The 24,715-nt window shown below is 41.8% G+C and overlaps 1 protein-coding gene and 1 pseudogene across 2 annotated transcripts in view; one reads left to right on the top strand and one right to left on the bottom strand.

Annotated features, from left to right (window-relative positions):
* Positions 1–24,715, top strand: part of LOC101043963 (transcription intermediary factor 1-alpha) — a 128,952-nt gene that overhangs the window by 41,697 nt on the left and 62,540 nt on the right. For both annotated transcript variants that reach the window (XM_074379023.1, XM_039472890.2), the window contains exon 2: positions 11,765–11,883. In XM_074379023.1, coding sequence (XP_074235124.1) covers positions 11,765–11,883 — 119 coding nt within the window. The remainder of the gene's footprint in view (positions 1–11,764; positions 11,884–24,715) is intronic.
* LOC120365352 (cyclin-dependent kinases regulatory subunit 1 pseudogene) lies at positions 19,330–22,926 on the bottom strand (annotated as a pseudogene).

The raw sequence follows: 24,715 nt of genomic DNA, 5'->3' as shown, positions 1-24,715 counted from the left end.
CTCTTGTTGCCCAGGCTGGATGGAGTGCAATGTTGTGATCTAGTCTCTCTGCAATCTAGCCTCACTGCAACCTCTGCCTCCTGGGTTCAAGCGATTCTCCTGTCTCATCCTCCTGAGTATCTGGGATTACAGGCATGTGCCACCATGCCCGGCTAAATTTGTATTTTTAATAGAGATGGGGTTTCTCCCTGTCAGGCTGATCTCTAACTCCTGACCACAGATGATCCACCCACCTTGGCCTCCCAAAGTGCTGGGATTACAGGCGTGAGCCACTGTGCCTGGTTCCTTTTTCTTTTTTAATTGTATTTTATTTTAGTAGAGATGAGATCGTTCTACATTGCCCAGGCTGGTCTTGAACTCCTGGCCTCTAGTGATCTTCGTACCTCAGCCTCGCAAAGCACTGGATTACAGGCATGAGCCACTCTGCCCATCCAAAATTTTCAGATTTTTTCCTCCCCGGATATACTGAAATGATCAAATATGGCTTTTCTCCTTTATTTTGTTAACATAGTGAATTATTTGAATGCTCAACCAACCTTGTATTTCTGGAATAAACTCTACTTAATCATGATGAATATATATTTTTATGTATTTCTGTGTTTGATTTTCTGGTGTTAATGATTTTTTGTTAATTTTTGTTTATGAGAGAGATTGGTCTATAATTTTCTTTCCTTGTAATGGCTATCTGATTTTAGTAGCAGGGTAATACTGGCCTCATAAAATAAGGTTGGGATTATCTATTTTCTGAAACTGTTTAGGAATGAGATTATCTTCTTTAAATGTTAAATAGAATTCACCAGTGGAGCCCTTTGGATTTAGACTTTTCTTTGTGAGAAGGGTTTCTGTTTGTTTGTTTGGTTTGGCTTGGTTTGGATTTTTTGTAGAGAAGGGGTTTCGCCATGTTCCCCAGGGTGGTCTTGAAATCCTGGGTTCAAGCAGTCTTCCCACCTTGGCCTCCCAAAGTGCTGGTATTACAGGTATGAGCTACTGCACCTGGCCCACGGGAAGGTTTTCAGTTACAAATTCAATTTTTTTTTTTTTTTTTTTTTTTGAGATGGAGTCTTGCACTATTGCCCAGGCTGGAGTGCAGTGGTGCGATCTCTGCTCACTGCAACCTCCACCTCCCAGGTTCAAGCAATTCTTCTGCCTCAGCCTCCCGAGTAGCTGGGATTACAGGCCCCTGCCACCACGCCCAGCTAATTTTATGTATTAAGTAGAGACTGGGTTTCACCACATTGGTCAGGCTGTCCAGGCTGGTCTTGAACTTCTGAGCTCAAGTGCTCTGCCCGCCTCAGCCTTCCAGAGTGCTGGGATTACAGGCTTGAGCCAACGTGCCTGGACTTATGTGGTTTTTAAAATTTTTATTTTTACTTATTTATTTTTTGAGACAGGGTTTTACACTGTCACCCAGGCTGGGTAGCAGTGGTGCAGTCTCAGCTCACTGCAGCCTCCACCTTCCGGGCTCAAGACATCTTCCCACCTCAGCCTCTTGATCCTGTCATTAAACTCACTTGAGTAGCTGGGACCACAGTCACACACCACCATGCCAGGCTCAATTTTGTTTTTTTAATTATTACTATTTTTTAATTTTTTGAGACAGTGTCTCACTCTGTAACCCAGGCTGGAGTGCAGTGGTGCAATCTTGGCTCACTGCAACCTGTCCCTCCCGGATTCAAGGGATCCTCCTGCCTCGGCCTCATGAGTAGCTGGAATTACAGGCGCCCAAAAAATCACAAAAGGTTGATTTTTTCGTTTTTAGTAGAGATGGGGCTTCACCATGTTGAACAGGCTGGTCTCGAACTCTTGAGCTCAAGCAGTCCTCCCACCTTGGCCTCCCAAAGTGCTCGGGTTACAGGTGTGGTCACTGTGCCTGACCCCTTGTATGGGTTTAGTTATAAATTTATACACATTTTGTTTTCCTGTATATGTTCTATCTTGGTGAATATCCCATGCATACTTAAAGAATGTGCCTTCTCTATCTTTTTTTCTTTTTCGAGATGGAGTTTTGTTCAGGCTGGAGTGCAGTGGTGTGATCTTGTGGTGCAACCTCTGCTTCCTGAGTTAAAGCGCTTCTCTTGCCTCAGCCTTCCAGGTAGCTGCGATTACAAGCATGTGCCACCATGCCTGTTTAATTCATATTTTTAGTAGAGATGGGGTTTCACCATGGTGGCCAGGCTGGTCTTCAACTCTTGACCTCAGGTGATCCACCTGCCTCAGACTCCCAAAGTGCTGGAATTACAGGTGTAAGCCACTACACCTGGCCTGCGCACATTGTTTTTTAAGTGTCATTTGGATCAGGTTTGATTCTTTTGTTCAGGTCTTCTTCATGCTTACTGATTTTTCTGTCTGCTGCTCTATTGATTTCTGAGTGGGTAGAGTTGAAATAAACAAATGTAATGTAGATTTGTCTTTTTGGGGTTTTTTCTGTTAATTCTTTTAGCTGTATCAATTTCTACATTATTTTTTCAGAAGCTCTGTTAATTAGATGCATATGCATTTAGGATTATGGCTTGATGAGTTAACCCCTTTATCATTACCCAATGTTCTTACTTTATCTCTTGTAATAGTCCTTGTTCTGAAGTGTTCTTTGTCTGAGAGTATTAAGTCCTTCTGGTTTCATATTATGAAGGATGTTCACTCTGTACTGGTTACCATTTTAGCCCACTATATCTTGGACTGCATTTTTACTACTTGCCTGAGTCCAGTGAGTCAAAACATTCATAATCACAACAAGTTACGTGAAGCCAGTTTTATTACCCACAGATAGGCAGCAAGGGACAGGAGAAGCCTAGCTTTTATTGCAAATCAGTCCCTCAAGGCTTGGGAACGCTGCTCAGAGTGGGTGGTCTCTTGTCTGTGACCCATAGCTGAGGGCCCAGGAAAGAAGGTTTTATGTCCCAGGGGTACCATGATTCATCTGGCTAAAGCATTGAAGGACATCCTATTTGAGGGTGGAGGAAATGACAGGAACAGAAACTGAGGCTCTTCCAACCAGCTCCTCCTTGTCTCAGGATGTTTCATTCTCAGCATGTTATACAGTTACACAAAGGTATGGGGTGGGTCAGGGAACTGGCTTGATTTAAGGCCACCTGGAGAACTACCCTGTACATATGCTTATTGTTTGAATGTGTATCTGTTAGCATCCTGTTTTTTTCTTCTCTTAACCTCTGTATATTTGAAGTAGATTTCTTGTAGATAGCACTTATTCTTTTTTGTTGTTGTTATTTATGTATGTAAGACTCAGTATCATTAGTGGTATTGACAGGACCACTGATGGTGGTATTTTGCATTATATATAGCCTCTCCCTTGTCTGCTGTGGAGGTTGGAATAAAGTTGCTTTGCTGGTGGTGATCCATCTCATGACCCTGTCATTAAACTCACTTGTGTTGTTATCTACAGTGTGTAATAAGAGACTTTAAGTCCACCTACGTCTCTTGTGGAGCTAGGCAATCAAAGTGCCAGCCATTCCTAGCCCACAGTGTCTAAACATAAGCCCTGCATTATGCTTAGGTTTAGAAACTAAAACATCACAGAAAGGAGATAACAAATCATATTCACATCTCAAATCCCAAAAGCTTGAAATATTTCATTTGTAGAAAAAAGGAATAAGAGGCCAGGTGTGGTGGTTTATGCCTGTAATTCCAGCACTCTGGGAGGCTGAGACAGGCAGATTCCTTGAGTCCAGGAATTTGAGACTATCCTGGACAACATAGTGAAATCCTGACTCTACTAAAAATGCGAAAAATTAAGTGGGATATGGTGGCACAGGCCTGTAGTCCCAGCTACACAGGAGGCTGAGGTAGGAGAATCACCTGATGCTGAGAGGTTGAGGCTGCAGTGAGCCAAAATCATGCCACCATACTCCAGCCTGGGCAACCAGAGTGAGACCCTGTCTTAAAAAGAAAAGGCGAGGAGGTGGGAATAAGGCCAGGTACCATGGCTTATGCCTGTAATCCCAGCACTTTAGGAAGCTGAGGCAGGAGGATCCTTTGAGACCATTCCGGGCAATATAGTGAGACTCTGTCTGTTCACACACACACACAAAAAATTATGCAGGCGTGGTGGTGCATGTCTGTAGTCCCAGCTACTCAGTAGGCTGAGGTGGGAGGATTACGTGAGCCCAGGAGGTTGAGACTGTACTGAGTCAAGATCATGCTATTGCACTCCAGTCTTGGTGACAGAGCAAGACTGTCTCAAAAAAAAGAATAAAATCAGAATCTAGTAAGTTCATTTTAAGTCTGCTTACTTTTGTAAGTGTATAATTTATGGGCTATCGTGTCAGTCATGTTTTTGTTTTTTTTGAGGCAGGGTCTCACCTATTGCCCAGGCTGGAGAGTGCAGTGGTGCAATCTTGTCTCACTGGCGCCTCAACCTCCCAGGCTTAGGTGATTCTCCCACCTCAAGCCTCCTGAGTAGCTGGGACTACAGGTTCATGCCACCACACCTGACTACTTTTTAAACTTTTTGTAGAGACGGGGTTTTGCCATGTTGCCCAGGCTAGTCTCAAACTCCTGAACTGAAGCAATTCACCTGCCTTGGCCTCCCAAAGTGCTGGGACTACAAGCATGAGCCACCACGCCTGCCCCAGTCAGTCGTGTTTTTTGCCTACAGTTATCTAAACATGTTTCATGATTTCAGCAAACACAGTCAATTAGATTTAGATGGGTAATGAGCATCAAACCTAAACAGCTCTTTAAAATGCAAAAAATATGACACTGGAAGTGTTAGTTGCTCCAACTTAATTAATAAACAGGTAGTTTCATTGTTTTCTGCACATATTCTTACCTGTTTGTATTGACAAAGAGAAGCAATTTATAGAAACTATACTGGCTCATTTGTTTTAATATTTCTCTTTGAAGTTGATTCTCTGCCTTTGTGATTTCATATTTTTTCTCATAAAAAGGAGAGTTGGGCCAGGCGTGGTGGCTCATGCCTGTAATCCAAGCACTTTGGAGGCCAAGGTGGGCAGATCACCCGAGGTCAGGAGTTCAAGACCAGCCTGACCAACATGGTGAAAACTCATCTTAAAAAAAAAAAAAAAAAAAAAAAAGGAAAGAAAAATTGATTTATGTTTCCCCAGTATTCTACTCTTGCCAGGATAGTGTGTCAAAAGAGTCACTTCCTTCATCCCAACATTGAGATACCATCGTCCATTGGTCTCTTAGTGTCATTAGGCAATTTTGCTGTCTAAATATCATAGGGTATACTTACACAAGCCTTTGTGGTATAGCCTACTATACATCAAGTGAGTATGTACAGCCTGTTGCTACTAGGCTACAAATGTGTACAGCATGTTACTGTACTGATATACAATGGTATTTGTATATATAAATATATCTAAAACCTAGAAAAATACAGTATAATTTTTTTTTTTTTAAAAAAAGGGCACACCTGTATAGAGAGCACTTATCATGAGTGGTGTTTGCAGGACTGGAAGTTGCTCTGGGTGAGTCAGGTAGTGAGTGATGAGTGCATATGAAGGGGGCCTAGAACATTATTACATACTTTTATATGACTGACAGCTCACTAGGCTTGTTTATACCAGTATCACCCTAAACACGGGTGATACATTGCACCTCAATATTATCTATATTACCACAGCTTTCACTAGGTGATAGGAATTTTTCAGCTCCATTATAATTTTTTTTTTTTTTTCGAGACAGTCTCTGTTGTCCATGCTGGAGTACAGTGGCGTGATCTTGGCTCATTGCAGTCGCCGCCTCCTGGGTTCAAGCAGTTCTCCTGCTTCAGCCTCCTGAGTAGCTGGGAGGCTGAAGCAGAAGAACTTCATGCCCAGCCTTCAGCTCCATTATAATTTTATGGTAGCACTGACATATATACGATCCATTGTTAGTTAAAAACTGTTGTGCAATGGCCAGCAACAGTGGCTCACACCTGTAATCTTAGCACTTTGGGAAGCTGAGGCGGGCAGATCATGAAGTCAGGAGATTGAGAGCATGCTGGCTAACATGGTGAAACCCCGTCTCCGCTAAAAATTAAAAAATTAGCCAGGCGTGGTGGCATGTGCCTAGAGTCCCAGATACTTGGGAGGCTGAGACAGGAGAATCGCTTGAACCGGGGGAGGCAGAGGTTGCAGTGAGCCAAGATCACACCACTGCACTCCAGCCTGGGTGACAGAGCGAGACTTTATCTCAAAAGAAAAAAAAATACAGCCGGGCATGGTGGCTCAAGCTTGTAATCCCAGCACTTTGGGAGGGCGAGGCAGGTGGATCACGAGGTCAAGAGATCGAGACCATCCTGGTCAACATGGTGAAACCCCGTCTCTACTAAAAATACAAAAAAAAATTAGCTGGGCATGGTGGCGCATGCCTGTAGTCTCAGTTACTCAGGAGGCTGAGGCAGGAGAATTGCCTGAACCCAGGAGGCGGAGGTTGCAGTGAGCTGAGATCGTGCCATTGCACTCCAGCCTGGGTAACAAGAGCGAAATTCCGTCTCAAAAAAAAAAAAGGAAAAAAAAAAAACACAAAAAATGTTATGCAGCTCATGATTGTATTTACTGTGTAATATGTAGTGCTTTGTTTTTCTATTGCTGAAAAAAGATACATCTGAGGCTTGGGAATGAAGTTCTGGTAGAGATGTAAATGTGGGATTTGCTAACATTTGGTCTCAATTGTTGCTTATTAGGTAGGGGTACATCCGTGACTCAGAATTTATTTGTAGCCTTAGAGATCATTCTTGGAGAGAATCAGTGTAGATGAGATTGTGCTGGTCCTCATCTACCTGATTTAGAAAAAGCCAGCTATTGTCATCTGATTTTAGTTGGAGAGTACAGGGCTTACTGCCTAGATTAACCAGGTACCATCTTAGGTTAGACCTGTTCTGTACATTTACTGATGTAATCCTTATAACAGTCGTGCCTCAGAGTTGTTCTAATGGAAGTGGAATATTGAGCACAATAACTAGAACACAGCAAGTTCTCAATAGAATAACCATCATCATGATTACCATGTATTACTGTTTCACAGAAGACAAAACAGAGGCTCAGATTGTTTCGGAGTTACAGAGCAATCAATGAGGAGGGCTAATCTAAGTCTTGTACAGCTTTACAGTCCATGCTGTATCTCCATTTAAATACTTATTATATAATGAGTGTGCACATGACGTGTCATTAGTGGTTGTGAGACCATGGACCAGTCATAGCACTGAGTTTTCTCATCTATAAAATAAGGGTAACTTTTAATGCACTAGAATTGGGTTGTGAAAATTACTAGACCTCAGGCTCTCTTCTAACCCTAGAAGGTAGCCAGCGGGTCTTAGACTGGGCCTGAGGCCTCATTTGTACCACCCTTGTCCACCTTAGAAACTGGTTCGGAAAAGATAGGTTTTGAAGGTATTAATAGTATTGGAGAGGAGCTGCTTCCTCTTTTCTCCTTTCTAGGCATAGCCACTGTCAGAATTTTGTATTAATCATTCCCTAGCTTTTCTTTATAGTTTTTTTTTTTTTTTTTTTTGGAGATGGAGTTTTGCTTTGTCTCCCAGCTGGAGTACAGTGGCGCGATCTCGGCTCACTGCAGCCTCTACCTCCTGGCTTCAAGTGATTTTAGAAATGGACCCCATTTCAAAAAAAAAAAAAAAAATTAGCCAGCTGTGTTGGTGGGTGCCTGTATTCCCAGTACTTTGAACCCAGGAGTTGGAGACAGCAGTGAGCTAAGATCACATTACTGCATTCTAGCCTGGATGACAGAGTGAGGCCCTGTCTCAAAAAAAAAAAAAAAAAAAAAAAAAAGTTTTCCTTCATGTTGCCCCTTTATAGTTACACCCACCCTCATCCTCAACCCCTGGTTACAGAGAAACAATCTGTTTTCTGTCTCTACAATCTTGTCATCTTGAGAATGATACATAAATGAAATCATTCATAGTGACCTTTTGAAATCGGCTTTTTTCCACTCAGAATGATGCCCTTAAGATCCACCCAGTTTGTTTTATGTATCAATGGTTCATTTTTATTGCTATCTAGTATTCTGTGTTATGGATATATATCAAGTATATTTAACCTTTTTTCTTTTCAAGGCAGGATATCACTCCATCTCCCAGGCTGGAGTGCAATGGTGCAATCACATCTCACTACAGCTTCAGATGCCCTGGGCTCAGATCATTGTCCCACCTCAGCTTCTGTGTTAGTTGGAACTACAGGTGCATGCCACCACAGCTTGCTAAGCTTTTAAAAAATTTTTGTAGAGATGAGGGTCTCACTGTGTTACTCCAGGGTGGCCTTGAACCCTTGGGCTTAAGCAGTCCTCCTGCTTTGGCCTCCCAAAACTCCAGGATTACAGGTATAAGTCACTGTGCCTGGACAATGATTAATGTATTTGAGAAGATTTTGGCTCTTCTTGGCTCTTATGAATAAAGCTGCCATAGATGTTTAAGTTTTTGTATGGACTTAAGTTTATTTCTCTGGGATGCCTAGAAGTGAGATTGCCAAGTCATATGGCAAACATGTTTGATTTTTAAGGAAACTGTCAAACCGTCCAGAGTGGCTGTACCGTTTTATATTCCCTACTGTGAATGTGTGTATGTCTTCATCTGTGAAATAACTCTTTATGTCTGTTGCCCATTTTTAATTGTTTTTTTGCTGTTGCATTTTGAGAGTTCTTTATGTATTATAGTTATGAATCCTTTGTCAGATGTGTGATTTGCAAATATTTTTCTCCCAGTCTTTTCATCCTTTCACAGTCTTTGTGCAGAGGAAAAATTTTAAAATTTGTGAAGTCAAATTCATCGAGATTTTTATTTTATGGATTGCTTTTGGTATCTTGTCTAAGAATTCCTCACTAAGTCATAAGTCCTTAAGATTTTCTCCTAATGTGTTATTCTAAAGGTTTTATAATTTTATGTTTTACATTAAAATTTTCCACTTCACTTTGAATTAATTTTTATGTAAAATATAAAGTTTAAGTTAAGATTCCTTTTTTTTTTTTTTTTTTTTTGCCTTTGTATATCTGGATATCTAGTTGTTCCAGCACAATTTGTTGAAAAGTCTGTTTTTATTCCATTGAATTGCTTCCATACCTTAATCAAAAATCTGTTTGGCTTACTTGTGTATTTCTGGGTTCTGTGTGTGTGTGTGTGTTTTTTTTCCCCACTCATCTGTGTGACAGTCCTTCCCCCGTTACCACTGTCTCAGTGACTTTATCTCTAGAAATTACAAAATTGAGCATAGAGATTCTTCTCAGTTCTTTTTCAAAATTGATTTAGCCATTCTAGTTCCTTTGTCTTTCCATGTAAAATCTTTGAATAATCTTTTTTGAGACAGTTTTGCCCTTGTTGCTCAGGCTGGAGTGCAATGGCATGATCTTAGCTCACTGCAACCTCTGCCTCCTGGGTTCAGGCAGTTTTCCTGCCTCAGCCTCCCTAGTAGCTGGAATTATAGGTGCCTGCCACTATGCCCAGCTAATTTTTGTATTTTTAGTAGAGACAGGGTTTCGCCATATTTGCCAGGCTGGTCTCCAAACTCCTGACTTCTGGTGATCCACCTGCCTTGGCTTCGCAAAGTGCTGATTACAGACATCATCCGCCATGCCCAGCCATAATCTTGTCTGTATCTGTAAAAAACATCTTGCTGGGATTTTGATAGGAATACATTAGCTTATAGGTCAATTTGTAGAAAATTGACATCTTTACTATCTTGAGTCTATGAACACATTATATCTTTCCAGGAATTTAAGTCTTCAGTTTATCTTACCAGCATTTTATATTTGTTAGCATAAATAAGTTATTGTGTTTCTGTCAATCAGTTGACTCTACTTACGGGTCTCTTTCAGGTTCTCTATTCTGTTTTATTCAACTAGGTGTCTATCCCTTGGTCAGTAATACACATTCCTGATTACTGTAGCTTATATAATAAGCTTATTATATAAATAAAACTTATTTAATGTCTGTAAATTGAGTATCGTGATTCCTCCACTGTATTCTTCTTTTACAATAGCGATTTAGCTGTTACAGTGCATTCTCATTTCTACATAAATACTAAAATAATCCTACATCCACAAAAAATTATTGCTGGGACTATATTAGGAGTTTTTTAAAAACCTATAGATCACATTAAGGAGAATTGGCATGTTTACTGCATTGAGTATCCTAATCCACATTTCTTTGGCTATTTAGAACTTCTCTGATTTCTTTCATCAGCATTTTATAGTTTTCAGCATACAAATCTTCAGCATGTTTTGTTGGGTTTACACCTATTTTATTTTGCTTAGAACCATTTGATTTTCATATAGTTATAGGGCTGTTCAGATTATCCCTTTAATACTGGGTAGGTCGGTAGTTTCTGCTTTTTTTTTTTTTTTTTTTTTTTTTTTTTTGAGACAGAGTTTCACTCGTTACCCAGGCTGGAGTGCAATGGCGCAATCTCGGCTCACCACAACCTCCGCCTCCTGGGTTGAGGCGATTCTCCTGCCTCAGCCTCCTGAGTAGCTGGGATTACAGGCACGTGCCACCATGCCCAGCTAATTTTTTTTTGTATTTTTGGTAGAGATGGGGTTTCACCATGTTGACCAGGATGGTCTCGATCTCTTGACCTCGTGATCCACCCGCCTCGGCCTCCCAAAGTGCTGGGATTACAGGCTTGAGCCACCGCGCCCGGCCGATTTAGATATTTTTAAATGTTTTTAAATATAGCTGAATATTTTTCTGCACAATGACCTTCACAGTCTTTTGAAATTTATTTCTAAGTACTTAATATATTTTTGTTGCTATTGTAAAACTTTTTTTTTTAATTAAATTTTTATTTGTTGTTTCTTTATACAAATGAAATTGGCCTTTGGATTACTTTGTATTCTTATGCATTTCATTAAAAAATATATCTGGGAACCTTATTGCAGTCTTCCTTAGTATAAATTATACAGCATCAAGTTTATATTAGAGTTTTAACTCATTTGGTATTATTTTTTATTGTTTACCAAGCGCTATGAAAGACTATTCTTTTTTGTTTGAAGGAATACTGTTTGCATTTGTTAAAAGGAAATGGTATTTCATAATCTCTGTGGAGATTTCAAACAAAAGGAAACATGTCTCTTTTCTGCTTCCAGAAATCCTGATTTTGTAAGTCTAGAGAAAACCTTAGCTCCTTGTTTTGTTTTGTTTTTTCTTTTCTTTTTTTTTTTTTTTTTGAGGCGGAGTCTCGATCTGTAGCCCAGGCTAGAGTGCATTGGTGTGATCTCTGCTCACTGCAACCTCCACTTCCCAGGTCCTGGTTCAAGCAATTCTCCTGGCTCAACCACCCGAGTAGCTGGGATCACAGGTGCGCACCACCATGCCTGGCTAACTTTTGTATTTTTAGTAGAGATGGGGTTTCACCAGCCAGGCTGGTCTTGAACTCCTGATCTTGTGATCCACCTGCCTGAGTCTCCCAAAGTGCTGGGATTACAGGCATGAGTCACTGCACCCAGCCACCTCCTTGTTCTTTTAAAATAAATCTCCCATGTGGTTCTGTACATTTCTGTTTGAAAACCACAGCTAGAGAAGTTGTTAAATAGTAAAGGCATTTAGCCCATGGTGATATGGGGGAAGGGAGGCATTTCATTTAAAATTTTGAAGAATTTATGCATCATTTAATATTTCATGTGTGATGTACAGATAAAATTAGTATATTTACATAAACAGTTGTCCTTTATTAAGTGACAGCAGGTATGAATTTAAAAAGAATGGACATTGAAAAAGAACAGTTACAGTTTGAGATATATTGGTTGAGTACTCAATATATTTGCATTAAAATTTAGGATATAATTTTGTCTTTCCCAGTTGGAGTCATTCGATGCCCAGTTTGCAGCCAAGAATGTGCAGAGAGACACATCATAGATAACTTTTTTGTGAAGGACACTACTGAGGTTCCCAGCAGTACAGTAGAAAAGTCAAATCAGGTAAGTGTATTACATCTTGAACCTTTTGCCAATTTTTTAAAAATTGAGATTGGGTCTTGCTTTGTCACCCAGGCTGGAATGCAGCTGTGTGACCTCTGCTTCCTGGGTTTAAGTGATTCTCTCATCTCAGCCTTGTGAGTATCTGGGATTACAGGCATGCACCACCACACCCAGCTAATTTTTGTATTTTTACTAGAGATGGGGTTTCACCATGTTGGCCAGGCTGGTCTTGAACTCCTGACCTCGAGTGATCCACCCGCCTTGGCCTCCCAAAGTGCTGGGATTACAGTTGTGAGCCACCACGCCTGGCCTCTTTTGTCAACTATTGATGGGGTAACGTAAAATGCTGGAGGTCTCTAAAGTAAAAGGAATCAAACATTAGATAGTTCATCTATAAAATTATGTAATATTTTGAAAGGTATATAAAGAATAATGAATAATTCACCATAAGAAATAAAACGACAGTGCAGAAGCTCTTGATTGCATTACCCACATTCCAATCTCCAGAGAAACCATTGTTTTATATTTGATATTATTTCATTTCTTTGTACTTTTACTAGGTATTGACAATTAGATTTTTATTCAAAGCTCAGTTCTCACTTTTTTCTATTTTAATGATAAGCTCTATAATGATACCTATGAAAGACACCATGTCTTTGATCAGTAAGGTTTTTACATTTTTAAGAGAGCCTTCTTTTCTACATGGTATTACTTTGAAAGCTTCATTTGTGTTTTGGGGTTTGTTGTTGTTGTTGTCTGAAATGCAGTGATGTAGTCATAGCTCACTGCAGTCTTCAACTCCTGGGCTCCAGTGATTCTTATACCTTAGCCTCCTGAGTCACTGGAACTTCAAGCTCATGCTGCCATGCCCAGCTAACTAATGCGTCATTTGGTAGCATTGTCCAAGGTTTTGGATTTAGAGATCCAGTGGTGTTTTTCTTTTCTTTCTGACTTCTTTTTTTTTTTTTTTTTGAGACGGAGTTTCGCTCTTGTTGCCCACGCTGGAGTGCAATGGCGCGATCTCGGCTCACTGCAACCTCCGCCTCCTGGGTTCAGGCAATTCTCCTGCCTCAGCCTCCTGAGTAGCTGGGATTACAGGCACATGCCACCATGCCCAGCTAATTTTTTGTCTTTTTAGTAGAGACGGGGTTTCACCATGTTGACCAGGATGGTCTCGATCTCTTGACCTTGTGATCCACCCGCCTCGGCGTCCCAAAGTGCTGGGATTACAGGCTTGAGCCACCGCGCCCAGCCTCTTTCTGACTTCTATAACCTATATATAAAACATTTCTGTTGGCTTCTTAAATCTAGATGTCAGATCTATCATGCATAATCTATAGTGCTCCAGTGGGGATTAGCCATGTTGAGATTAATTCTACAGCTTGTGTTAAGTATAGTGTATCAGTCTGCTTTTGGATCATGATTCATTGATGATTCCTCTAGGCAGTTCCCTTAATTTGGAATGGAAGATCTGGGAAAGAACTAAATCTGGTTAGGAAAAAGTGATTATTAGCTATGTTTATCAGGACTCTTTAGTAATCACGTGGTTAATTTCTGTACTTTTCGTTGAACTTTCAGTTTGCTGTTCGTTGGGAGAACTGCATGAATTTAAGGTTCGCTTTGAATAACCATAGCCACTGCTGACTAAAACACATGTTTTTGTAGTTTGGAAAGTATCCACAATTCTTCCTGATTTGAACCTTATCAAAGGCCAAAACCGAGCTTGCTGCAGGAGATAAACTTTCTAATTGTGTAATTGTGAAACCACCCTTAAAGAAAGAAACATAATTATTTATGTGGGCTACTGCGTTGGGCACTTAAGTCCTCTGAAAGTTCTCTTTTGAATACAAATGATTTTGTTTCTGTCTTCCATTGTGTCATGTCACTTTGCTTTACATGTGATTGTAGTAGCTATACTGTTTATTAGATTCATAGTAGTATATGTGCATGCTTAATCCAGAAAACTCATAAATACAGTAGCATAAGTAATCCTCAAATGTAAAGTAGCATAAATAAATGTCAACCAGATAGAATATTTATATGACATGAAATGATAACAGGATATGAAAGTTAAAGGGATTCTAATCCAGAGGACAAGTTTAAGAGGCTGCTTTATACCTCCATATGATCAGTTAGTTGTCAGTACATTTATTTTTATTTAGTCTGCTTCTGTAACAGAAACATAGTAAGAAGAAGTTAAACTAGAGATGAAGTCCAATATACATACTATATGTTGATACTGGGCTTGCATGGGTTTGGGGTATGAAATCTGGTATGAGAATAGGGTGCTGCTGGAGGCATTTGGTGAGGATGGAGACTGGAGAGGTTATATGGAGGATTGATTGGAACCAGGCAGTACTTAGCAAGAGGTAGTGAGAGCTGAATTAGCATGGTAACAATAAGGAAAGGAAGTTACCTTCCACAGAGAACTTGATAATTCTGACTGGGTGTGGAAGCTGAGGGATGTTTTACTGCCTGGATGGTGCCTTTCACAGAGATCATGATAAAGAGGGTGGGAGGTAGGTCGAGGCAATAAGTTGGTTTTTGATGTGATTGAGTTTGCGTTGCCTATGAGATTGTAAAGTAGAGGTGTCATCCATGGTTAGAGTGGAGCTCTGAAGGGAGTTCATAGCTGGTGATTTTGAAAAGTTTTTTTTTTTTTTTTTTGAGACGGAGTTTCGCTCTTGTTACCCAGGCTGGAGTGCAATGGCGCAATCTTGGCTCACCTCAACCTCCGCCTCCTGGGTTCAGGCAATTCTCCTGCCTCAGCTTCCTGAGTAGCTGGGATTACCGGCACGCGCCACCATGCCCAGCTAATTTTCTTTTTTGTATTTTTAGTAGAGACAGGGTTTCACCATGTTGACCAGGATGGTCTCGATCTCTCGACCTCATGATCCACCCGCCTCGGCCTCCCAAAGTGCTAGGATTACAGGCTTGAGCCACCGCGCCCGGCTGAAAAGTTTTAAAACTTCTATCTTCGTTGTAGATAATTTCAAGCGTTACCAAAGAAACAATTGACATAACAAACTCCCATAGACCCGTCATTTAGATCAGTAGTCATCAACTCTTGTTTTGTGCATACCCTGATACTGCATCCCCAGCCAGTAGTTTACATTGACGTTAATTCCAGCCATTATTATAATTTCATCTCTAACTTTTTTTGTTTTCTTTTTTTGAGACGGAGTTTCGCTCTTGTTACCCAGGCTGGAGTGCAATGGCGCGATCTCGGCTCACCGCAACCTCCGCCTCCTGGGTTCAGGCAATTCTCTGCCTCAGCCTCCTGAGTAGCTGGGATTACAGGCATGAGCCACCATGCGCAGCTAATTTTTTGTATTTTTAGTAGAGACGGGGTTTCACCATGTTGACCGGGATGGTCTCCATCTCCTGACCTCGTGATCCACCCGCCTCGGCCTCCCAAAGTGCTGGGATTACAGGCGTGAGCCACTGCGCCCGGCCTTTTCTTTTTGAGATTGGAGTTTTGCTCTTGTTGCCCAGGCTGGAGTGCAATGGCGAGGTCTTGGGCTCACTGCAACCTCTGCATCCTGGGTTGAAGTGATTCTTTTGCCTTAGCCTCCTAAGTAGCTGGGATTACAGGCTCCCACCACCACACCTGGCTAATTTTTGTATTTTTAGTAGAGACAGGGTTTCACCATGTTGCCCAAACTGGTCACGAACTCCAGACCTCAGGTGATCCACTCACCTCAGCCTCCCAAAGTGCTGGGATTACAGGTGTAAGCCACTGTGCCCAGCCTCATCTGTAAATATTTTGGTATGTACTTCAGTAAAGCAGACTGATACACTATACTTAACACAAGCTGTAGAATTAATCTCAACATGGCTAATCCCCACTGGAGCACTATAGATTATGCATGATAGATCTGACATCTAGATTTAAGAAGCCAACAGAAATGTTTTATATATAGGTTATAGAAGTCAGAAAGAGGCTGGGCGTGGTGGCTCAAGCCTGTAATCCCAGCACTTTGGGAGGCTGAGGCGGGTAGATCACAAGGTCAAGAGATCGAGACCATCCTGAAAGAAAAGAAAAACACCACTGGATCTCTAAATCCAAAACCTTGGACAATGCTACCAAATGACACATTAGTTAGCTGGGCATGGCAGCGTGAGCTTGAAGTTCCAGTGACTCAGGAGGCTAAGGTATAAGAATCACTGGAGCCCAGGAGTTGAAGACTGCAGTGAGCTATGACTACATCACTGCATTTCAGACTGGGCAACAGCGTGAGACCCTGTCTCTACAACAACAAGAACAACAAAATATTAACTGGGCATGGTGGCACATGCCTGTAATCCCAGCTACTCAGGAGGCTGAGGCAGGAGAATTGCTTGAACCCAGAAGGCGGAGGTTGCGGTGAGCCGAGATCGTGCCACTGGACTCCAGCCTGGGTAACAAGAGCGAAACTCCGTCTCAAAAAAAAAAATACATACCTCATTTGATTTTTGAGAGGGCTTCAGGAAATCACGTGTGTGTGTAGTGTGTCTGGCATATACTAAATAGCCAATAACCATTACATTTCTTTCTTTCTTCTCTCCCTTGTTTCTTTTTCTGACATTTTCTGTTCTAGACCTTGAAGCAGCCATTTCTCCTAGGTGCTTTGTATTTTTAGTAGAGACGGGGTTTCACCATGTTGACCAGGATGGTCTCGATCTCTCGACCTCGTAATTCACCCGCCTCGGCCTCCCAAAGTGCTTGGATTACAGGTGTGAGCCACCACGTCCAGTCGTATTTTTTTTCTGTAAACATAACCAACAAGAACATGTCAATTTCCTATATAAAAAATAAAAGAACCAGCCTGGGCAACATGGTGAAACCCTGTCTGAATGAATGAATGGATGAATAAACAAGAAAGAAAAGCAAGCATATAGGCGTGGTGGTGGTGGTGTGCACCTGTAGTCCCAGCTAGTTAGGAGGCGAGGCTGGAGGATCACCTGTGCTCAAGGAGATGGAGGCTGCAGTGAGCCATAATCATGCCACTGCACTCCAGCCTGAGTGACAGAGTGAGACCCTATCTCCAAAAAAAAAAAAAAAAAAAAAAAAATTTAATGCTTAGTGATCTTTTAATATTACCAAATATCTAAGCAGTAATCAAATGGCTCTAATTATTATAGATTTTTTTTTTTAAAACAATGGTTTGTTTCTATAAGAATCTAACAAGGCCTACACAGTACATTTGGTTGATTTGTCTCAAACCTATCTTTTAATTAATCTCAAGTTACCCCTTTTCTTCTCTTGCTTTTCTTTTCTTCCTGTTTAACATTTTTGTTGCATAAACTGGGTTGCATGTTCAATAGAGTTAGTTTTATTATGAATTTTGCTGATAATTTCCATAAAGTCATATAACATTCTGATTCTATATTTTGGGAAATTTTGAATGAAAATACAGTGGCTTGTTTAGATTCTGGTTCCGTTAGAGGAAAAGGGTAAGAATACTTTGATCTGTATGTCCACATCAGGAGGCATATGGTGTCTGGGTTTGTCTTTCTTTTTATGATGTTAATGGCCATTGATGATCACTGCCAAGATCCCATATGTTTCATTAGGGTTTTGAAAAATAGTGACATTTTTATTCTGTTACTCCTCTTTATTTCATAACTGGAATAGAAAACAAAAGCTTCCTTCAATTTTTTGATTACTCTGAACTATAGTTCATCCAGGAAAGGTAAGTTCAATTTTGATTCCTTCTGTCTAGTTGCCGGTTTTTAGATTTTGATTCCTTCTGTCTAGTTGCCAGTTTTTAGAGCGGTGAGTTAATTTCTTAGCATTCTTCGGAAAGTGACTAATTGGGGGCTCTGGGGGGGGAGAGAGAGATTGTGTGTGTGTGTGTGTGTGTGTGTGTGTGCGTGCGTGTGTGTGTGCGTGTGTGTGTATCCCTCTGTTTGAGTCTGCAGTAGTCATTACTATCTCCCTTGTTTCTTTTTCTGACATTTTCTGTTCTAGACCTTGAAGCAGCCATTTCTCCTAGGTGCTTTGATTCCTTTTTGTGGGAAATGATGTTTGGAGACCACAGTATGGTATGGTGGGTGCTCATCATCGCTGAGTTAGTCACCTACTTAGGCCTTCAGGGCCTAACAGTCTTTATTTATAAAGTCAAACATAAGTATATATTGATATTTTAAAGTCAAATTTAGAATCATGGAATTTTGCTTTTTTGATTTTATATTTGTATCTCTTCTATACTAGAAAGGTTGGTTTATTTTTTTTTTCCCCCACTGTCACCCAGGTTGGAGTGTAGTGGCTTCATCTTGGCTCACTGTAACCTCAGCCTCCCTAGTAGTTGGAATCACAGGTGGCCACCTCCATGCCTGGCTAATTTTTGTATTTTTAGTACAGGCAGGTTTTTACCATGTTAGCCAGGCTGGTCTCGAACTCCTAATCACAAATTATCCGCCCTCCTCAGCCTCCCAAAATGCTGGGATTACAGGTGTGAGCCACTGCACCCAGCAGAATTGTTGGTTATTAATTGCACTGATGTAATTTATTTTCTTTAGGAAAAAAGTTTATATTTGTGTATAATATATATGTAGTATGACCGGGCACGGTGGCTTACGCCTGTTATCCCAGCACTTTGGGAGGCCGAGGTGGGCAGATCACTTCAGGAGTTCTTAACCAGCCTGGCCGACATGGTGAAACCCTGTCTTTATTAAAAACGCAAAAATTAGCCAGGCATGTTGATGCACGCTTGTGGTCCCAGCTGCTCCGGGGCTGAGGGAGGAGAATCACATGAACCTAGGAGGTAGAGGTTGCAGTGAGCCTAGATTGTGTCACTGCTCTCCATCCTGGGCAACAGAGTGAGACTCCATCTCAAAAAAAAAAAACAAAACACACACACACACACACACACACACAAATACACAAATGTGTGTGTGTATATATGTGTATATATACACGTGTACACAAATGTGTATATGGTACACAAATGTGTATATATGCATATACATATATATGTATGTAATATATAGTATATGCATAGTATTTATTACATGTATAATATGTAATCTGGGTCAATCAAGAATCTTTTTTTTTTTTTTAGATTATAAAAACTTCGTCTTTAGTCAAGGTTTATAAAATGAACAAATTTCTTGAATAAAATGGAAAGTTTCCAGTACATTGAAACATAAATCCACAAGTCACCATACATACAACACCCAGCAGAAAAAAACAAAAACAATTTTGCACGATTCCTGTAACAGCCATGGTCTTAATCTCAGATGCTTCCTCCATCTGCCAAGTGTGTTCTGGATACACAGCACACTGTGGCTTCTGGGGTCACACTCAACTGAGGCTGTGAGTCCACAGAGCACTCATCAGGCTGGGCTATGGTGGTGTTGGCTCTACTCAAGAAGCAAAGCAGTTACCAGCTGATTCAAATGGCATATTGAACATCTTTTAAATATCAAAATGAGAAACAAGAAGGCAACACAATAATGTCATCAGAAAGATGTTAGGAAAGGACAGCTATGTAAAACTTGGGGCTGAAAAGTGGCTTGCCAGCTTCCTTTCTTCGGCTTATTGGGTAGTGGGCACCTGAACAGTAAGATGTGAGGTTCTGGTTCATGGATTATAATGGACCCAACCCTGACTCTGTTGAACGCCAAGATTCCTCCATTCATATTCAGACATCAAATGGGTTTTAGGGACCAGCTTGGCTATGTCCTTGGGCAGCATGACACGCTGATACTCAAACTCCTCGTCGTTGTATTTGTCCGAGTAGTAAATTTGTTTGTGTGACAGGATCACTTCGTCTGCTAACCTTCAGCCCCCAAGAATCATTTTAATTCTTTAAGAATTAAAAGGCTGGGCACAGTGGCTTATGCCTGTAATCCCAGCACTTTTGGAGACTGAGGCAGGCAGATCACAAGGTCAGGAGTTCAAGACCAGCCTGGCCGATACGGTGAAACCCCATCTCTACTAAAAATACAAAAATTACCTGGTCATAGTGGCACATGCCTGTAATCCCAGCTACTCGTGAGGCTGAGGAAGGAGAATTGCTTGAACGCGGCAGGTGGAGGTTGCAATGAGCCAGGATCGTGCCACTGCACTCCAGTCTGGACAACAGAAGGAGACTCCGTATCAATAAAGTAAAATAAGGAATTGTAAACTAGGTACAAGGTTTTCTGAAACGACACAAATACAATTCTTAAAGTATCACAGAGGTAGCAACTTTGAGAAGCACCTGAGGGAACAAATGCAAAAGGCTGGAATTATTATTTTTATTTTTTTGAGACGGAGTTTCGCTCTTGTTACCCAGGCTGGAGTGCAATGGCGCGATCTCGGCTCACTGCAACCTCCGCCTCCTGGGTTCAGGCAATTCTCCTGCCTCAGCCTCCTGAGTAGCTGGGATTACAGGCACGCGCCACCATGCCCAGCTAATTTTTTGTATTTTTAGTAGAGATGGGGTTTCACCATGTTGACCAGGATGGTCTTGATCTCTTGACCTCGTGATCCACCCACCTCGGCCTCCCAAAGTGCTGGGATTACAGGCTTGAGCCACCGCACCTGGCTAGGCTGGAATTATTAAAAGGTAAAGCTCAGGAAGGGCCTCGTGGAACTTAAAGCTCAGGAAGTGCAACTTGGCTGGTGATGGGGTCTTGGTGTTTGGCTTGGGACTCAGACTTCTGACAGGCAGAAGTATTGGTGCTGGCATTTCTGAAGTGGATTATAGTAAAGCTGGTTCTACAAATATTGGAAAAACTGGAAACCAGAGCTAGCTCATTGTAGGAAGGAACTCCTGCAGCTGGAATGAAGCAGCATTAATTGGAGTGATGCTCACAGAAATTGCATGCAGATAGGAAGAAAAGAGGAAGCTAACTATGAGAATCAACTGCCTTCTTCTGGCATTATGTTCTTCCTGCAGCACTATCCATTGTTAGATAAAAATGTGAAACCAGCTTGTAAAGCGTAAATGTGGCTTGCAGATTAAGAGTTTATAGTAGAGTGGTGTTGGAGCTGAAAATAGAAGTTGTAGAGTGTATCAAAACAGCAAGAAAGACAGCAGTTATTAAATTAAAAAAATATATATATATATTTTTTTGGAGAGACGGAGTCACCCCAGCTGGAGTGCAGTGGCACAGTCTTGGCTTACTGCAACCTACACCTCCAGGATTCAAGCAATTCTCCTGCCTCAGCCTCTTGAGTAACTGGGACTACAGGCACATGCCGCCACCCCCAGCTAATTTTTTTGTATTTTAGTAGAGATGGGGTTTCACTGTGTTGCCTGGGCTGGTCTTGAACTCCTGAGTTCAGGCAGTTCACCTGCCTCGGCTTCCCAAAGTGCTAGGCTTACAGGGGTGAGCGACTGCGCCCAACCTATCAAATCATGTTTTAAAGTTGACCTGAAATAAATAAATCTTCTCTGTGCGGTTAAGCCACTCACTTGATTAGGCAGGTTCGTTTATTAAATTTTGCCTTTGTCATTTAGGAATTTAAATTTTTTTAATTTTAAATAACTACATATAAAACATTCATGTTGTTTGAAAGTAAAATCGATAAACTTCATCCCTGTTTTGTCTACCCATCTACCTTATTTCTTTCCAACCTTACAGGTAACTATTTAAATGTCCTTTATGGTTTATCCTTCCTTTTTAAATATTATGTTAATATACAATTTAAAAACAAGTTATCCCACTCCATCCCATCTGTATTAATCTGTTTTGGCATTGCTATAAAGAAGTACCTGAGACTGGGTAATTTATAAAGAAAGCATGATGCTGGCATCTGCTCAGCTTCTGGGGAGGCCTCAGGAAACTTAGAATTATGGTAGAAGGCGAAGAGGGGCAGCAGGTTCATGTCACATGTGGCCAGAGCAGGAGCAAAAAGAGAGGGTTGGAGGTGCCACACACTTTTTTCTTTTTCTTTTCTTTCTTTCTTTTTTTTTTTTTTTAGATGGAGTTTTGTTCTTGTTGTCAAAGCTGGAGTGCAATGGCGCAATCTCAGGTCACTGCAACCTCCACCTCCCAGGTTCAAGCAATTCTCCTACCTTAGCCTCCTGAGTAGCTGGGATTACAAGCCTGCACCACCAAATCTGGCTAATTTTTTTTTGTATTTTTAGTAGAAACAGGGTTTTACCGTGTTAGCCAGGCTGGTCTCGAGCTCCTGACCTCAGGTGATCCACCCACCTCGGTCTCCCAAAGTGCTGGGATTATAGGCATGGGCCACTGCATCCGGCTGTGCCACATAGTTTTAAATGAACACATCTCATGTTAACTCATCATGAGAACAGCACCAAGGGGGAAATCCACCCACATGATCCAGTCACCTCCCATCAGGTCCTGCCTCCAACATTGGGGATTGCAGTTCTACATGAAATTTGGTCAGGGACACAGATCCAAACCATATTGTTCCACCCCGGTTCCTCCCAAATCTAATGTCCTTCTCACCTTTCAAAACACAATCATGCCTTTCCAAAAGTTCCTCAGAGTCTTAACCATTTTAGCATTAACTCGAAAGTCCAAAGTCTCACATTTGAGATTAGAAGGACAAGGCAAGTCCCTTCTGCCTATGACCCTGTAAAGTCAAAATCGTGTTAGTTACTTTCAAGATACAATGTGGGTACAGGCATTGGGTAAATACTCCCATTCCAAAATGGAGAAATTGGCCAAAAGAAAGGGGCTGTGGGCCTTGCTCAAGTCCAAAACCCAGCAGCAGTCATTAAACCTTAAGGCTCCAAAATAATCTCCTTTAATTTCACATTTCTCATCCAGGACCCACTGGTACAAGGGGTGGCCTCCCAGAGCCTTGGGCAGCTGTACCTACTCCTGTGGCTTTGCAGGTTCAGCTCCCGTAGCTGCTCTCATGAGCTACTCTCTTGGGTGCCTGTGACGTTTCCAGGCTGAAAGTGCAAGCTGCTGGTGGATCTACCATTCTGGGGTTTGGAGGACAGTGGCACTTTCCTCCCAGCTCCATTTGGGAGGGCCCCAGTGGGGACTCTGTGTGGGTACTCCCGCCCCACCTATCTCCTCTTCGTTGCCCAAGTAGATGTTCTCCGCAAAGTCTCTGCCCCTGCAGCAGTCTTCTGCTTGGACATCCATGCAGGCTTTCCTATAAATCCTCTGAAATCTAGGCAGAGGTTCCCAAGTGTCAACTGTTGCGTTCTGTGTACCTGCAGGCTTAACCGCACGTGGAAGCTGCCAAGACTTAATGCCTTGCACCCTGTGAAGCGGCAGTGTGAGCTGTATCTGGCCGTCTTTGAGCCATGGCTGGAGCTAGAGAGGCTGGGACACAGCGGGCAGTGTTCTGAGCCTGGACTGGCCTGGCCCATAAAACCATTCAATCCTCTTCGTCCTCTGGGCCTGTCACAGGAGTGGCTGCTTAGAATGTCTCTGAAATGCCTTCAAGTCCTTCCCCTATCCCCAATTTCTGCAGCCTGCTTGAATTCCTCCCCTAAAGATGGGCTTTTCTTTTCTATTACATGACCAGGCTGCAAATTTTCCAAACTTTTATGCTCTGCTTCCCTTTGAAATATTTAAGTTGCAACTTTAGTTCATTTCTTTGCTCATGCATGTGAGCATAGGTTGTTAGAAGCAGCTAGATCACATCTTGAACACTTTGCTGCTTAGAAATTTCATCTACCAGATATAAATCATCTGTCAAATTCAGAGTTCCACAGATCCCTAGAGCAGGGGCACAGTCCAGCCAAGCTCTTTGCCAAGGTAAAACAAAAGTGACCTTTGCTCCATTTCCCAATAAGTTTATTTCCATCTGAGACTCCTCAACCTAGACTTCATTGTCCATATTACTGTAAGTATTTTGGTCACAACAATTTGCCAAATCTCTAGGAAGTTCCAAAATTTCCCTCACCTTCCTGCCTTCTTCTGTGCCCTCCAAACCATTTAAAATTCTGCCCATTACCCAGTTCCAGAGCTGCTTCCACATTTTCAGGTATCTGGTTTTTTTGGTTTTTGTTTTGTTTTGTTTTGTTTTTTTTGGAGATGGAGCCTCGCTCTGTCACCCAGACTGGAGTGCAATGGCACAGTCTCAGCTCACTGCAGCTTCCACCTCCCAGGTTCAAGCTATTCTCCTGCCTCAGCTTTCAGAGTAGTTGGGATTATAGGCACGCATCACTATGCCCGACTAATTTTTGTATTTTTAGTAGAGACAGGGTTTCACCATGTTGGTCAGGCTGGTCTTGAACTCCTGACCTCATGATCCGCCTGCCTTGGCCTCCCAAAGTGCTGGGATTACAGGGATGAGCCACTGTGGCCAGCCTTTTAGGTATCTTTATAGCTGTACCCAACTCCTTGGTACCAATGTTCTGTATTAGTCCAGTCTCAGATTGCTATGAAGAAATATCTGAGACTGGGTAACTTATAAAGAAAAGAGGTGCTGGGTGCAGTGGCTCACACTTGTAATCCCAGCACTTTAGGAGACCAAGGTGGTTGGATCATGATGTCAGGAGTTTGAGATCAGCTTGACCAACATGGAGAAACTTCATCTCTACTAAAAATAAAAAAATTAGCCAGGCATTATGGCGGGTGCCTGTAATCCCACCTACTCAGGAGGCTGAGGCAGGAAAATCACTTGAACCCGGGAGACAGAGGTTGTGGGGTGCTGTGATCACACACTGCACTCCAGTTTGGGCAACAGAGTGAGACTCCATCTCAAAAAAAAAAAAAAAAAAAAAAAAGGTTTAATTGGTTCATGGTTCTGCAGGCTCTACGGGAAACATGATACTGGCATCTGCTCAGCTTACAATCATGGCAGTAGGTAAAGAGGAAGCAGGCTCATCCACATGGCAGGAGCAAGAGCAAAAGAGGGGGGAGGCAACTACACATTTAACCAGGTCTCAAGAGAATTCACTATCAAAAGAGCAGCACCAGG

Source organism: Saimiri boliviensis, chromosome 10 (genome assembly GCF_048565385.1).
Source record: "Saimiri boliviensis isolate mSaiBol1 chromosome 10, mSaiBol1.pri, whole genome shotgun sequence".
NCBI classification, from domain to species: Eukaryota; Metazoa; Chordata; class Mammalia; order Primates; family Cebidae; genus Saimiri; species Saimiri boliviensis.
This window is presented reverse-complemented; position numbering and strand designations above follow the sequence as displayed.